This window comes from Sorex fumeus, unplaced genomic scaffold, assembly GCF_029834395.1.
Source record: "Sorex fumeus unplaced genomic scaffold, SorFum_2.1 ptg000037l, whole genome shotgun sequence".
Lineage (NCBI taxonomy): Eukaryota > Metazoa > Chordata > Mammalia > Eulipotyphla > Soricidae > Sorex > Sorex fumeus.
This window is the reverse complement of record NW_026606094.1, coordinates 69,501,934-69,518,862: the sequence shown is the minus strand read 5'-3', so window position 1 is coordinate 69,518,862 and position 16,929 is coordinate 69,501,934. Positions and strand designations below refer to the sequence as shown.

General features: G+C 45.4%; 1 protein-coding gene and 1 pseudogene across 1 annotated transcript in view; both read left to right on the top strand.

Annotated features, from left to right (window-relative positions):
* Positions 1-701: 701 nt before the first annotated feature.
* HIBADH (3-hydroxyisobutyrate dehydrogenase) overlaps positions 702-16,929 on the top strand; it is a 103,072-nt gene continuing 86,844 nt past the window's right edge. The window contains exons 1-2 of the mRNA XM_056118614.1: positions 702-894; positions 10,789-10,949. Of these exons, the coding sequence (XP_055974589.1) occupies positions 804-894; positions 10,789-10,949 (252 nt within the window). The 5' untranslated portion in view covers positions 702-803. The remainder of the gene's footprint in view (positions 895-10,788; positions 10,950-16,929) is intronic.
* On the top strand, positions 6,603-6,721 carry LOC130027892 (uncharacterized; annotated as a pseudogene).

Here is a 16,929-nt window from a genome sequence, read left to right as displayed (position 1 = left end):
ACACCTGCGATGTACAGTGGTTACTCCTGGCTCACTCAGGAATTACTCCTGGCGGTGCTCTAGGGACCTTATGGAATGCTGGGAATCAAACCCGGGTGGGCCGCGTGCAAGGCAAACGCCCTACCCGCTGAACTATCGCTCCAGCCCGGAACAGTGTTCTACTTGTGCTCCAACTTCAAATTTATGGAGAAACGGCTGAGTAAAATAAAATGGTTTTAAAAGTTACCAACTTCACGGTACACTCGTGATGGTTTCTTAACGAACACACACTAAAAGGACTGGGAATTTCTGCGCTTGCCTCAAAACTGCCAACCACTGCGTAGAGCCAAGATTTTGTCCTTGCCAGGAAGGAGGAAACGCGCATTGACAGGCTTTGGGTGGGGGTGGGGGGTCAGGTACTCAAGGAGGCGTAGTGAGTGACAGCCACCGCCTCCCACACGCCCTCTTGTGCTACGGTAAACAAGGAGGCTCGCGCCCTCAGTCATTACACGAGGGAGGATCCAGTGGGCCTGGTCAATTTCAGGAGTCATCCCATTGGTGGGTCGGAAGACCGAGTCATTCTGATTGGTTAGCTCAGGGGTCCATTAAAGGACGGCCGGCCCCTCTTCCCGACGAGCCTATCAGCTCCGCGCCGCTCTCCGCCCCTCGCGGTATGCGCCCGCCCCTCGCGGCAGAGCGCGTGCGCGCGCCTCCCCCAGCCCGCCACGCTCGCGCCCGCCCGCCAGCCCCGCGCCGGACACTCGCAGTCACTGGGCGAACCCCGAGCGGCCGAGGTCACCGCGGGGAGGCGGGGCGGAGGCAGCATGGCAGCCTCCTTGTGGTTCCGAGGAGCCGCCGGCGGCCTCCGCTACTGGAGCGGCCGGCGGCGGGCGGCAGCGGCCAGCCTTGCAGTCGGTAAGGACCTCGCGCCTCCCCTCCGGTCCCTCACTGCGGCCCGCCCGCTGCTCGCGCCCCGGCGGCCCGAGAGGTCTGGGACGCGCCGCGGGGGGCTCGGAGCCGAAACCCGACCTTTGGAAGCCGGAGCCGAGGCCTGCTGTGCCCTGCGGCCCCGGCGTGCGCCGTTAGGGTTGGCGTCCACCTCCTGCCCTAGATACCGATGACTCGGGGCGCCCCGGCGTCCTTTCCGGGGGGCCCAGGAAGGGGTGGGAGGGATCCGGGGTGAAGGGAAGCTCATTTGAGTCCGGGGCTTGCTTCCCCGACTTAGGGACCCGAGGACGATTGGAGGACCAGCACCAGGGGGTACCCTGCAGCTGCCCGCGGGTGACCCCTGGCCTTGCTGTGCCCGACTTGCCTCCCGGGTGCTCCCGGACTGCGGGCGTACGGTCTGGGTCCCCCCCTAAGGTGATTCCCCCAGGAGTTCCTGTCCGTGCAAAGCAGAGGAGAAGTCATTCCGCTGAGTTTTCAGTCACCCTCGACCCACTCGGCTGGCTTGGCAGTCTTCTCAGTCAAGTCTCTGAAGCTGGGTCTTCTGTCAAATTCTGCACCCTCGCCCCCCGCCCCCCGCCTCCCAAACACTTTCAGTGGCGCCCCCAAACTGCGGCCAGAACCCCTGCCGCGACTCCCCTGCTGCGCCTTGAAATTTGGGGGTAGAAGCAGTTTTCTCCTGTAGGCAGAGCACTGCTGTCCCTTCATTTTTCCCAAGACCAGCCTCGAGGCCCCCCGCGTGAGGCCATCTGGATATGACACTAGCTGGATCCAGAAGGGACACCTGGAGCGCTCCCAGGGATCGAAGTTGTTACCTAGCAAAGATTCATTCCAAGAAATTGGTTGATTCGTGGGGACACTGTCATTGTTGGTCTTGGGAGAGTTTCAGAGTATTCAGGAAGATCATATTCAGGTTTTTTTTTCCCTCTTAAAGTCGCCCTGGTCTTTTGAAAAACAAAAACAAAAACCAGCAACCAGTAACCAGGTTAGCAAGTCCCCTTTCTCCTCTTAAGTAAAACCTAAGCAGAATTGTGCCCTTTTTCCCCCTCTCTGGCTTAAGAAGGACAGGCTCCATGTGAAGCAATAAGACAGATAACTGATACAGAATCACTGTAACAAGATACAGACCCAGAGAATTGGCCAACCCCGGTGTAACCACTATTTGAGTTACATGATATAAAATGCCTCCCACGTTGGAGATACTTAAAAAAAGATTAGTCACTTTCTGACAGTAATAAATGTGGCCTCAGTTCCTTTTCATATGAATGTCCAATTCTTTGGCTTTTGATTAGTGGACATATGAGGTCAATGGTTTTATAAAGTGCTCCAGTAATGTTTTAATAAATCCTTTCTGGGTCAGGAAAGTTCTTACACTTAATGGTAGAACAGGGATATGCCTAAATTAGTGATAATTTTGTTAACTGTGAAAACCTGCTCACAATGCTGCATGACGTTAATACCGTGTTCCCAAAGGTGGTATAGATTGAGAGTGCAGATTTGTGATTTTTTTTTTTTTGTGGGGGGAGGAGATTACTAACACCTGGTAATGTTCATGGTTTACTCCTGGCTTTGTGCTCAGGAATCACTCCTAGCGACCTTCAAAGAACTATATATGGTGTGGGAATTGAACCCCTGTTCACTCTGTATGACAAGCGCCCTACCCCTGTATTATCTCTCCAGCCTCAAGATTAGTGATAACTTTTTAGTCATTCTTTTTGTAATGATTGTTTGAAACCCTTTAGCAATTGTGTTTTTTCCCCCTATGGTGTTGTTTGAAGTGTTTCAGTTAATTTTTAGATTACTACAGAAGTGTTCATTTTCTTGATCTTGGAGTTGTACACAATACAAAGAATATTGGCTCTGCTTTTAGGGAACAGCAAAAGAAAGAACCATGATCAAGTAATGTCATCATTTAGTCATGTTAATTCTTAGGGATATTTGTCTGCTTAACATGTGTTAAGTTGTCTGTATCAAGACTCCTTAAACTATTTCCACTTGTGATCCCTTTTTGCCTGAGACAATTTTACATAACCCTGGGTCTATAGATATATAAAATGGGTATATGAGTAAAAAATTTACTGATAATTTTATTTTAAAACAAAATTTTGGTTTTGGGCTACAATAAGCAATGCTTATACCTGACTCTGCTCAGGCATCAGTCCTGGTGGGGTGCACGAGCCCATATGTAGGGCTGGGGATTGAACTAGGGTCTGCTGTGTGCAAGGCAAGTGCCTTAGCCTCTGCACTATCTTTCCAGTCTCCCTAAAATCAAATTTTTGGGATATTTATCGACCCTCACATACAGTTATACAACACCATATGTTATCACAATGCGTGAGGATATACTGAAAGGATACTTAAAGTTTATTTTCTGTTTTTGGGAAAAGGGAGAGAGAGGGAGAGGGGGAGAGAGAGGAAGGGAGAGAGAGAGCGAGCTCGCGCTAAAATTGTTGCTTGGAGCGATAGCACAGGGCTGGAGCGATAGCACAGTGGTAGGGTGTTTGCCTTGCACGCAGCCAACATGGCCAACCCGAGTTCGATTCCTCCGCCCCTCTCGGAGAGCCCGGCAAGCTACCGAGAGTATCTCGCCCACATGGCAGAGCCTGGCAAGCTACCCGTGATGTATTCGATATGCCAAACACAGTAACAACAAAGTCTCCAATGGAGACGTTACTGGGCCAGCTCGAGCAAATCGATGAACAACGGGAGGGCCTTTACCTTTACCTTTTAATACATTTTAACCTTATAACGTCCAAAGTATTAGAATGACATAGGATTTTTATGTGGGAGGCCTGGGTTTGATTTCTGACACCATATGATCCCCTGGCAGCCAGGAAAAAACCCCGAGCATTGCTGGGTGTGATCCGCCCCCACCAGAACCAAAGACAAATCAACCGAAAAAATCTTTATAGTTTTGATTATAAAACTAAACTATACACACTATATACACTGAAAGGTTGTGGAGTACAAGAGAGAATATTTATTTCTAAAGTGGTTCAGACAGGGCTGGAGCAATAGCACAGCGGGTAGGGTGTTTGTCTTGCACATGGCCAACCAGGGTTCGATTCCCAGCATCCCATATGGTCCCCTGAGCACCACCAGGAGTAATTCCTGAGTACAGAGCCAGGAGTAACCTCTGTGCATCGCTGGGTGTGACCCCAAAAAAGTGCAAAAGAAATAAAAAAGTCCAGACAGGCAGGGTCTTCATAGAGAAAGTCGCCATCTTAGTTTAGTAACTCTTCATGAAAACAAAAGAGATTGCTGTGGCATGAATGCAGTATGATAAAGTAGGACACAATTTTATCCAACGTAATCATGATATGATAAAAAGTTGTGTTCGGAAGACTGAATTGTTTAAGTGCCAAGAGTAGTTTTATTATGAGGTAAGACTTTTTCCCTTTTGACTAATTTATTTCTGTCTTCCAATTTTGTACAGTGAACATGAATTACTTTGATTAGTAAAGAATAAAAGTTTTGGACATATAAAATAATTGCTGCCAATTACTGCATTTTGTATTTTTTAAAATTTGTTTTTGGGTCCAACACACCTGGCTGTGCTCAGGGCTTACTCCTACTTCAGTGCTCAGGGGAGCATATGCAGTGCCAGGGAACAGCAGTGGACTTGGCCATGTGTAAGGCAAGCACCTTAATCTCTTTACCACCCTTTGGCTCCAGTTACTGTATTTTGAGCATTAGAGTTCCCTTGCTTTTTGGGGGGATCACTTCATGTTAGCAAATTAAGGATAAGTGCCCATGTCCCATTGGAGAAGGAGGTCATAATTTATAAGCAGGCAGTCAACATTTTTGTGTGTTTTTTTTTTTCTTGGGGGGAAGGGGGGTGGAGCAGGGGAAGAACACACCCTTTGAGGCTCAGGGAACCATGAGTTGCCAAGGATCAAACCCAAGGCCCCTGTCCGCAAAGCATGCGTGTACTCTGCAGCCCTTTGGACTCCCTCCCAGCCTGTTATATAATTTCTTTACCAGTTTACCAGTGTCACCTCTCTCTAAGGACTTTCTGCCAGCTTGCTTTTGAACCATAGTCTACTATTTTCACGCACTACTGCTGTGTGTGACCTAGAAAAAGATTTAAGTTTTATTTGTTGGAGAATTCTTCAGGTGGTGAGGACTCCATCAAGAGCACATCTTAACTTTCTGCTACTTGGAAACAAATTCTACCTAGCATACTCCTCATGCTTCTCTGAAAGAAAACCTTTATTTCCTTATACAGTGCATGCCTGGGCTGGAGCGATAGCACAGTGGTAGGGTGTTTGCCTTCATGCAGCTGGCCTGGCTGAGCCGGGTTTGGTTCATCTGCCCGTCTCGGAGAGCCCGGCAAGCTACCGAGAGTATCTCGCCCTCACGACAAAGGCAAGCTCCTCCTGACATATTTGATATGCCAAACACAGTAACAAGTCTCACAATGGAGACGTTATTGGGCCCGCTTGAGCAAATTGATGAACAACAGGAGGACAGTGCTACAGTGCATGCCTGTAGTATTCTCTGTACCTTCTTACTTTCCAACTTTTGTAACCTATCAGACACACACACACACACATACACACATGGCAAAAACCAAAAAAAAAAAAAAAGGTAGGCAAGCCTTTTGCTTCAGATTTTCTCCCAGAGCTGACTATGTCCAGCAAGGGGCCATTTCTTGGTAGAAGACGTTCCCCTTTTTACTGTGTCTAGACAAGGGATTCTCTGTGACATCTATAATAAGAGAAAACCCACTATTAAGATTCTACCCCCTCCTTTCCCAGCTACCTCCCAAAAGTCCCTCATCAGATACCCCACATAGGGTTCTGTTTCAGTGTGGTATAGGGAGGAGTGATGGGGTGGGGGACATGGACATGTTCAGTCTATGGCACTACCTCTTGCTTAGGAATAGCCTTCAGGTTGCTCTGCGTGCTTCTAGGCCTTCTGCATTATGATTGCGTGCTTGCTTTCGTTCTTTGATTTGCTGCTTGTTTTGTGTGCATTTTTTTGGAAGAGTACAGGGCAGTGTTACAGAGTAAGAATGAAGACCTTGGGGCCAGAGGGATAGCGACATCAGGGTGCTTGCTTTACATGCAGCTGATCTGGGTTTGTTCCCTGCCCACCACATATGGTTTCTTGAGCCCAGCCAGGAGTAATCCTTGAGCACAGAGTCTGGAGTAAGCCCAGTGCACAGCCAGGTGTGGCCGGAGGTGGGGGGAAGTTCAAGAAGAACCCGGAATCCGATCGACTGGATTTGAATCGTGGCAGTATGGGTTAGTTTAATACAGTCTTGGGCATTTTATTTAAGTTCAGCTGTGTCAGGGAGCTGAGCTGTGAGACAGGTCATGTCCAGCAGTTAGTATGTTATCTACATGTAGTACAATTGCCGCAAATATCTGCTCTTTCTCTTCATTTTCCCTTTGGTTTTCCTAGTTCCATTCTTGCACTGGTTTTTCTTTTCATAGGTGTTCCCTTCTTTCCTATCCTCCTTTCAATTTTATGCTCTGCTCATTTTGGAATACTCAGGTTAAGTGATTTCTTCTTCAGGTTCTCAAACCACTTGGAGTCCCTGACTCTGTCTCTGGCTTCTCTCTCTGTCTGTCTGTCTCTCATTTTGGGCTCACACCTGGTGTGGTGCTCAGGGCTTACCCATGGCTCTGCACTCAGGAATCATTCCTGGCGGGGCTCAAAAGAGCATATGATGTCCCTGTGCTTGATAGTGGACATCTGGTCAGTGGTACCCATCTCCTAGCCAGGGACAAAGCCGATCCTTGCTTATCCCTAACTGGCGTTTGGTCTGGTTCATGCCATGGACACAGACTGCAAGGTTCATTTCAGTCAGATACCTCATTTTCTCTATGTATTTTGGTGTAGTTTGAGCTTTCTGGATCTGTTTTTAGTGTCATCCTGTGTGTGGTGAATTAAAATCTTCAGTTAACTATAAAAAAGTATAAAGTAAAGGCCCTCCCGTTGATTATCGATTTGCTCGAGCGGGCCCAGTAATGTCTCCATTGGAGACTTTGTTGTTACTGTGTCTGGCATATCGAATACGTCACGGGGAGCTTGCCAGGCTATAAAAAATAATAATAAAAAAATAGAAGAGATATGTGATGCTGGCGATTGAACCTCTTGCGAGGTGGGCATCCTACCTGCTAAACTACTGTTCCAGTCCTGGAGCCTCCATTTTAAAATACTTTAATCCTTAACTTTCTTGAATTAATGTTAGTGTGCATAGTACTTGGGGTGGAGGCGGGGAACCTTGTGGTGCTCAGGTACTACTTCTGGCTCAGGGATCACTTCTGGTGATGTTGGGGATTGACTGAGCTTCCCTTTGAGCTGTCTCCTGTACCCTACATGCATGTTACTTGCTTGGGGTTTGAAACTTGCTGGAAGCAAGGACTCTTATTTGACTTCTGGCACAGTGCATATTTATAAGAGTCACTTTATATTTGTCAAATGGATGAATGGACTTTGCCATGTTTATTAAATATTTGACCTCGGGTGAGTTATTTTATTTTTTTGTTAAAGAATTAGCTAAGTTCTCCTTTTTTTAATTAATCATAGCATCATCTTGATTATCCTCAAAAGTATAAGCAGTTGAGAAAAGAAATACGACTTTAAGGAATCAAAGGGCTAATATCTGTGACTAAACATATTTAAATTATTCTAAAGGCTAATCTTTGACAGTAAAAGAAAACCTCCATTCTAACTGGGTTTTGCCAAAAATTATAATTATGTTCGACTAAAAACCCTAAATAATAAACTCTGTCAAACAGATAAGTAAAACTAAATCCTAAACTCTATGGAACAATAACTATATAGGTCTAGGAAATCGAGTGACAAAAAAAGATAACTTTTTATTGGTCATACTTATGGCTTTTTGATAAGTTAATCAGTATAATCTTTCAAAACTCAGCATTGGCCACCTCTATGTTTTGTAAACTCATTCTGTTTATTTCTAGTTTATATCACATATAAATAAAACAGAGCTGAAAGCTCATCTAAGCATAGTTCTTAAGCCCAGAGACACGTTTAAAATAAAATTTCTGCCCTTTATGGATTACTTCTTGCTCTTTTCTCAGTTTCATGATGAAGATATATGAAATGGGTTAGGTCAGAATGCCATCCTTTTAATATGATTTTTATTACTTATCTCTTTCAATTAAGTTAGTGCTTTAAGCCACAATCTTCCTAGTTTCTCTCGAAGGTCAACACAGTTGTCTGGCACACTGCATTATTAATTAGTGTCAGGATTCTCATACAAAATTTACTTCTCATTTTATTAAATATCAAAATAAAATTAAATCACTCATGAATTGAACCCTCTGTGAATCAGAAAGTCAGACACAGAACTGTTACAAGTGGTGGCAGTATTCAACAAGAATGACACACAATGTTTTGTGGTAATATTAAATATAATAGAGTCAAATTAAAATGAATTACGTATGCCTGTGACCCAAGATCTTTATTTCTTATACATTCGGGCTCTTAATTATTTTCTGTGAGGAAATCATTACATTTAGTGTAAGGTTGAGGAAGAACATGAATCCATCAGCTGAGAGCATCTGAAACTTAAAATTGTGGTTCTATTACATTTATATACCATTTAAGCCTGGAGTCTGAAAGAAAATGGAAAGGCTGCGAAAGTTGGGAGATATGGCAAGGGGGTTAATTGCCAAGATGGTGAGGGTTAAGGGTCTTAGGACCTTCTCTTGCTTTTGCTTACCTCTGCCTAAGTACTTTATGCAGCAAATATTTGTTGAGTTGAGCTTTCAATCTCGAGGTGAAGAAGTATTATCTGCGATTTTTTTCTTTTATGGTAACGCAAAGGCTTTGCTCTCTTGCACAAGGCATTGCTTTGAATTGTGTGCTCCAGGGTCACCTCAGAATGTCTTGTGAAAATAAAATTAAAAAGAAAACCCACACTTAGTTTTTAAAAACTTTTTTTTTTCTGGACAAAAGACTTCTCTTGAAAGTGCAAGGAATTGTTGGACCATTTCCTTGAGACTATTAGCTTTGCCATTCAAAACCCACAGATGATTCCCCTTCCTCTCTCCTAGGACTACTTGAGTAAAAAGTGACTTATTGTTTGTTTTGGGGCCACCCCCTAGTGGTGCTCAGGGCTTACTGGTGTCTCTGCTCAGGGATCACTCCTGGCTTTTTGACCCTAAATGTGATTTTTTTGGGTTTAACGTTTAATTAAGATTGTTTCTGCAGGGGTGGGAAAGACGGCTCTGTGGACTGAATGCATGCTTTGCATGCTGGATGCCTGGATTCCATCCTGAGCACTGTCAGGAGTGACCCCTAGCACAGAGCTAGGAGTATCTGAGTACATCCAGGTTTTTAATACCACTGAAGAGGATGGTTTCTATAAGTGTGAAGGCAGAAAGGTAAAAATTTTTCTGTTCTTAGGCCTTGTTCAAGATACAGGTTTTATGGAATGCTTTAATATTTAAAAAAAATCCATTGCTAAAGGAGTTCATATAGATACAGAGAACCTAGAATATGTTAAATTAGCAAGTAAAGTAGCACTGTAGCACTGTCCTCCAGTTGGTCATCGATTTGCTCGAGTGGACACCAGTAACGTCTCCACTGTGAGACTTGTTACTGTTTTTGGCATATCGAATACGCCATGGGGAGCTTGCCAGGCTCTGCTGTGTGGGCTGGATACTCTCGGTAGCTTGCGGGGCTCTCCGAGAGGGATAAAGGAATCGGACCTGGGGTGGCATGCAAGGCAAGCACCCTACCTGCTGCTGTGCTATCGCTCTAGCCAAGTAAAGTATATATATATATATATATAAAATCCTATATAATTGATAGGATTATTAACATTTTGTTAAGAATGGTAAAGAGATATTAAGAAAGTTTATGACTTCATGATTGCCACGGAGAATACAGAAGAGGAGTTACTTAAAAGTTTTCATTGTTTCCTGGAGATTTAAATAATCAGAAGTTAGTTTGCCTTTATATCCTTGCTATCTTTAAATGTGATTAGATTTGCCTGCATTGCATTTGTGAAGCCCTGGGTTTGGTCCCCAGTATCCTCCCCAAAGGAATTAAATGTGATTAGATTAAAAATAGACCTTGTTGGCTGGGGAGAGGGCAGTTGGGATCGAGAAGGGATCATTGTGACAATGATGGTTGGAAGGGATCACTCTGGATGCGATGTGTGCTGAAAATAGGTAAAGGACCAAACATGATGGCTTCTGCATTGCAAACCATAATGCCCAAAACGGTGTGGGGGGGAGGGGGGTGTGAAGGGGGGGAGAGATGGAGGAGAGAGGGAGGAACGAGGGAAAGTTCCTGGGGAGGTGGGGGGTGGCAGGAGGGATAGGGGGATATTGGTGTGAAATGTACACTGGTGGAGTAATGGATGTTGGAATATTGTATGATTGAAATCCAATCATGAAAGCTTTGTAACTGTATCTCAGGGTGATATAATTTAAAAAAAGTAGCTCTTTTTTATTTTGCAAGTGGGGCTCCCACGCAGAGCTCAGGGTGCTTGGGGACACTTTTAGAGTATATTGGGCGACCTGGCAGTTCAGCGTGAGGGTTCAGGGATGTGGTACTTCTTGGACTCTGCAATATTGGGGACCTACAGAGCCACACTTGGTATGCTCTGGGACCAGGTGGTATCAGGGGTTTAATTCTAGCCTCTGTATTATAGTCCTGGCCCTAAAACTAGCATTTCAATGAGGCTGAGATCCTGGAACCCAAATAAATTTGGGTACCTGATCCCTGGTACCCAAATAAGTTTAAATAAAACTAGTCTTTTAACAGTTTTTAAATAGAAAAGTTTTTATATAGCAAGTGACTTACTAATGCTGAATTAATGTTTGCAAGAAAAAAAGATTACCTGCTCTACTGAAACTAATGTATTGAAATCAGTGTGTTCTAGGTCAATGGCCTCTAAGACTCCAGTTGGATTTATTGGACTAGGCAACATGGGCAATCCAATGGCAAAAAACCTCATGAAACATGGCTACCCACTCGTTATTTATGATGTGTTCCCTGATGCATGCAAAGACTTTCAGGATGCGGGTGAACAGGTAAGGTCTTTCTTAAAAAATTGTGTTGGATGGGTGTTGGAGCATTGCATGACTGAAACCCAAATGCAGACAACTTTCTAACTGTGTATCTCACCATGATTCAATTTAAAAAATTGTTTGATTTGTATATTTAAGAATGGATATCTAGTCAGTTAAGTGACACTTTCTTATAAGTATGGAGCTACGATCCTCGTTCGATGTTGATTTTATTTGTATGTGTTTTTAATAAAAACTTTATTTTTTATTATATTTTATTTTTTTGCTTTTTGGGTCACACCCGGTGATGCACAGGGGTTACTCCTCGCTCTACACTCAGGAATTACCCCTAGCGGTGCTCAGTGGACCATATGGGGTGCTGGGAATCGAACCTGGGTTGGTTGCGTGCAAGGCAAACACCCTACCCGCTGTGCTATTGCTCCAGCCCCTGAAAACTTTTAAAGCTTTCATTCTGCAAGCAGGTGTGCAGCTAAGGTGTGCTTTGTGAAATAATAAGGAGATCAGTTCTTCAACAGGTGGTTAGACATTTCCCAGGTTTGTTGGGAGGGCTTTGCTTTGGTTGTTTTCTGTTTCCTCAGATAGTTACTATATTTATTGGTTCTGTTGCTAAAGTAGAGCGTGTGGTGGAAAGAGCCTCCTGTGATATTGAAAGGATAGCTTGCCTTTAACCCAGAGTAGGCTTAGAACTAGAGAGCTTAGTCTGAGACCCAGCTTCCCAGATACTTCAGCTTGGAAAAGATGACTTCACCTCAGCCGGTTTCCTTGTATCTGACAGTGGGAATAATGACAAATTGCATTATTAGGCGCAAAGGAAGGGATACATGTAAACAAGCTTTGCACACAGTGGCAGCTTTCTGTGGGTAAGTTATTGGTTACAAATGCGGAGACTTTGTCAGCAGCCAGCCACTGTGAAACTTGGAGCTGAGTGGTGAGGGATCACTCCCATTCTGCTTCCAGGCTCTCATATCGCTCTCTCTGCTTCCATATTTCAAAACTTTGGGGACTAGGAAATTTGCCATCTGAGACAGTTCATGTGACCAGAGATGATGGTGATGTCTGTCATCTTTTTAAAACTCCCTCTTGCCTCTTTTTTTGTTGCTGATGTTGCACTGATGGTGGATCTCACACACAGCCAGAGCTCGCCGTTGTTGTGATGCCGGCGCATGTGACCAGGGTGCTCACACTTTGTCCTTTAGTTGTGGTGCTTGCATCTCTGGGGCTTGCACGCGTTACTTGAGCATACAGGATATGGCTGTGCGGCTCTGCCGGGGTCACTGTGGTGCTCACACATGTGTCATTCAGGAGTCCTACTTCCTGTTCATGGCACTGGTAATTAAAAACATTTTTTTAAGAAATTTTCAGTAGTTATGGTGCTTGCTAGGGATCACACCTCTTTCGGTGTCTAAACACATCTGGCCGTGGTGTCATGAAATGTTGCTTCTGGTACTGGGGATTTCGGGCAGAGCGGCCAGCTGCTGGCGGCAGAGCTGTAGGTAATTTCCCGCTCGCAGGGCAGTCATCCTGTGCCTCGCACCCTTCCTCCAGCTCCCCTCTGTCTTTTCCTGTGGGTTTGTTGAAAGTTATCAGGAACTCAGTGCACAGGAGACCAAGAATGAAAAACTGATTTTTATGCAGGGTGTGGAGTGGGAACTGACGGCTGAATAGAATCCGAGAATTGGGTGAATATGAAAACCATGTCTGAGAATTACAGCAGGTGACAGAAAACACAAAACTCTGGCTGGAGACTTGAAGCGGGTGCCGAGACGCAAAGCCTGTCCTGTCAAGGACAGGGTGTGCAAGGGCGGGTGCGGGGGATCAGGTGGTCTCCTCCGGCCCCTTTTCTTTTGTGTCGTCTGAGGCTGTGACACTGTCCTGCTGAGACTCTCAGGAGACTTGTCTCACGCTGACACCGTGCCACAGCCCAGCAAGATTCTAGCTGACCACGAGCAGCTGAGGGACGTAGCCTTGTTGGAGAGGCGAAGGAGATAATCTGGGAAAGGCAGTAGCCGCCATCTTCAGGGATATAGGCAGTATAAGTCACAATTGAATTTGGGTTGAATTTGGGTCATTTTGAGGAGATGGATATCCTCAAAAACTGTAGTTCCCCCCCCCCTTCCATTTTCACTGTGGTACCATGATTCACAGTACTGTTAATGATAAGACATATTGTCCCAGAGCCACACCCACCGCCAGAGTGTCCTCTTCCCTCCATTCTTGTCCCAAAGACCCCTCCCAGGCTCTCTTCCCCCCAGACAAGCTCAGATATGGAAACCAACTCTCTAGTTCTGTTTACTTTCGCTATTTGTTGGTCCTTTACTATGTATCTGTATTTTACTCAGTTCTTTTTTAAAGGTATTTCATCTGTATTTTACTCAGTTCTTTTTTAAAGGTATTTCATCTGTATTTTACTCAGTTCTTTTTTAAAGGTATTTCATCTGTATTTTACTCAGTTCTTTTTTAAAGGTATTTCCTTCCTCCCTCCCTCCCTCCCTCCCTTTCTTTCTTTCTTTCTTTCTTTCTTTCTTTCTTTCATTCATTCATTCATTCATTCTTTCTCTCTGATAGAAAGGTAGTACAGTGAATAAGGCACTTGCTTTGTAGGCAACTGACTTGGGTTCAAACCCTGGTATCCCATATAGTCCCCTGAGCCTGTCAGGATTGGTCACTGAGTGCAGAGTCAAAAGTAAACTCAGGGCACCTCTCGGTGTGGTCCCCAAAGAATTCATTCTATGATGAAAGGTAAATCTAAGAATTAGGTGACAAGAAAAAATGTTGTTGAAGTATGTATGCAGCAGTGCAGTGAAGGGGTGAAGGATTCAGAGATTGAGTATATTTGAGTTTATTTTATTGTTTTTCTTGGGGGGGGGGATGTAGGGCCACACCAGGTGGTACTGGGGGGCTACTTGTGGGTCTAGAGGTTAGTGCATCATTTCAGCTTCTTAGTATCTTTTCTGAAAATCACGACCCATGGTAATGATCAGTCCTTTGTGCAGTTGTAAATCAGGAAGCTACAACTGCAGTGGCTTACAAACAGAAGCCACGGAGCCACGCTGCCTGGCCTTGGCGCTCTCTTAGCCCTACCACATGTGGCTGTGTGTTGTCAAACAGATGAGTCAGCTCTTCTCCTCTATAGTAGGTGGAGTGATAGGATCAGCCGCTCAGTGCTGGAGACCTGGCATGCAGAAGGCGCTGTCGCTGCTGGGGCTGGCAGTTGTACCGAAGATGTGCTTCTCTCACATCTCCTCTCTCCAGCAGCTCACAGTGCACCACTGTCTTGGCTGAGATAGAGTTTAGTGAGCTGGTGCAGAGGATTCCAGGCAACTTAGAGATGAATGAGTGAGCACAGGAGGTAAAGGGGCTTGGAGAGGTAAAGGAGAGGTAAAGTCCCTCTCCTCAGAGTATTTCCTGCGCAGCCCCCCCTGCCTGCTGTTCTTTTGTAGACAGTATTGCTGCCTCCCTTTTGGTCTGTGCTCAGTTTTCATAGGGTAGGGTTATCCTTGGAGCTGTTGCTCTGTGCAAGAATTCTGGGGGCACCCACACACTTTCTCTATGAGGTTCTGTGTTGAATGGGACCAAATTGGATCCCCTCTCTCTCCTTTTGTTTTCTCTTTAAAAACTTGGAAACTGCCTCCCTGTTCCCTTGGTTGTAAGGCTGAACACGTGATTCTCCTGGGATCTAGTCCGGCATCTACTCAGGTCTTGTTCAGAAGTGTATTCATTTATATATTTATTTAATGTAAGAGTACTGCTATTTATTCAGCCACTGACTGAGCTGACTGGAGCAGGCATGTATTCCATATTACTTTAAAAAATGTTTTTTTTAATTGAATATCCGTGAGATAGACCATTACAAAGCTGTTCATGATTGGATTTTTGTCGTACAATGACCTCACACCCATCCCTCCCGTAGTGTATATTTCCCACCACCAGTGTCCCCTGTTTCTCTCCCACTATCCCCCACTCTCCCAACCCCCCACCCACAGCCTCATCCCATGGGAAGCACCCTCCTTCTTGCTTTCTCTCCTTTTCCTTTTGTGCATTACTTGCTCAGAAGTTTAAAAGCCACTCACTGTGTGGCCTCTGTCATGGCAGACCAAGTGTTTCAAGGTGTGTGTGCAGACTGTCCGTCCTTTGAGTGTGGTGTCACTGTGAAACTAACAGTGTGCTGTTCTTGGAAAGGTAAAAAGCCATCGAGTGGCAGCTTGAACAAGGTCCTGCTGGTCTGTTTTCTTTGCAAGTTTCTGTTTACTCATTTGGTTCACTTGGCAGCAGTGCCAAGCTGAACTTACCTCAAAAATGCCATTTGTGATTGTTTGATCACAGACAGCAAGATTTTTCTCTGGGTGCAAAGTAACTGGGTGACACTTGTCTCCTTCCCATGAATATATTTTCATGAGTTAATTTTCTTTCTTTGTTGCTGTGGCACCCCCTGTCTGGCAGCAGTGTGGGCCCATTTCACTGTGGTATTCTCTGGTGCTTGCACACCCAGCTGTGCTGCTTGCTGGTGGGGTCCGGTTCAAACAATGCTTTCGCCACAGGGCTTGTGCTGCCCGGGCTGCACTTCCTCACTGTGATGCTGGAATATCTGTTTAGGTTGTAGTGCCCACAGGGTGGAGGGCTTGGGGAAGGATACCCCTTTGGTTGTGGTGCTTGTGGATCTCTGACTGTGACATGGCTAAAAATCACTGGCGCTGGGATCCCAGAGGGCAGAGCTGCCGGGGTACTGGGCCCAAACGTACAGCCCTTCCACTTGGAATGCAGGAGCTCTCAGCTGCCGGACCAGGCTGAGGATACCTCGTGACTAGATGAAACCATGATGCCTTCACTTCCGATTATGCCTGAGCCTGCCGCTTGCCCCAGGCAGCTGAGTAGATTTGCCCCCTAATCAGACGATCTGCTCGTTGCATTGGACGCTTGCCACTGCTGTGTCCTAGTGTACAGATGAGTCCAAGTCTGGAGAAAGTGGCTGCAAAAATGGTAAAGACAGTGGATACTGTAAAAAACAGGGAGCCAGACGAAACCGATGGGAGAAGAGTTGCTTTTTTTTTTTTTCCATTTAGGATGGCACAAGAACCCAGCAGTTGGAAATTAGTAAGATATTCCTGGGGGGCCCTGGCTGAGTGTGGTCAGGGCCATGAACAGAGCTGAAGAAGAATCCTGGACCATGTTGGTCATGAGTTGTTGCCATCTGTTCTGCCCATCGGCCACTTTTCAGTCTGTCCTGTCCCATCCTAGAGCTCAAGGCTACTAAATAGGAACCAAATTTTTCTTTTCTATTTTGGCTTAAGTTTCTTTCTGCTCTGGAGTGAGATGTCATTAAAGAGAATCCAAATCACTATTGTTATTTTGTCGATTCTGACAGTGAAGTCAGCAAGAGTAAGCGATCTGTACAAAGTCACACATGACTTAATGGCTGCAGGGCGACTAAATGTGGGTTTCTGGCTTCCCAAATGAGTGTTCCTTTCTCCAAGTCACGTTGCTTCTGCTTATCCATTCAGTTTGCAAATATAATTGAAGGGACTCTAATTAGTTTGACTTCTGAAGGTTTTCATGGTTAGCGTCTGACTATAATGGGTTGTTCCCCCCCACCCCCTTCAGCTTTTGAGTCATGGCCAAATTTTGTCAGTCAAGTATTTCAGAGTGTTGAAACATCACATGGAAGGCAAGATGATTTAAATAGCTGGTCACACATGTCTCACATTGTCTAATAAACTTGCCAGGATCTCTAGTGCACATTAGAAACTGTGGCTGTAGTTTATCGTCATTAGAGAAGAGTTGTAGCCAAGACAGCAGTGACAGTCTAGCTTTCATCATCATTGTGTGTTTTTTCCAGACCTGTGAGCTTTGACACCACCTTCCTGTGTAATTGAGGGGTTAGTGGTACCCTGGCAACCCAAGCACCCGAGCATCCCAAGAAGCAGATGCTAGGGAGGCAGGGGGCTGATTGGCCACCCATGCACTTGGCAGTTGCCTGGCCTGGAGC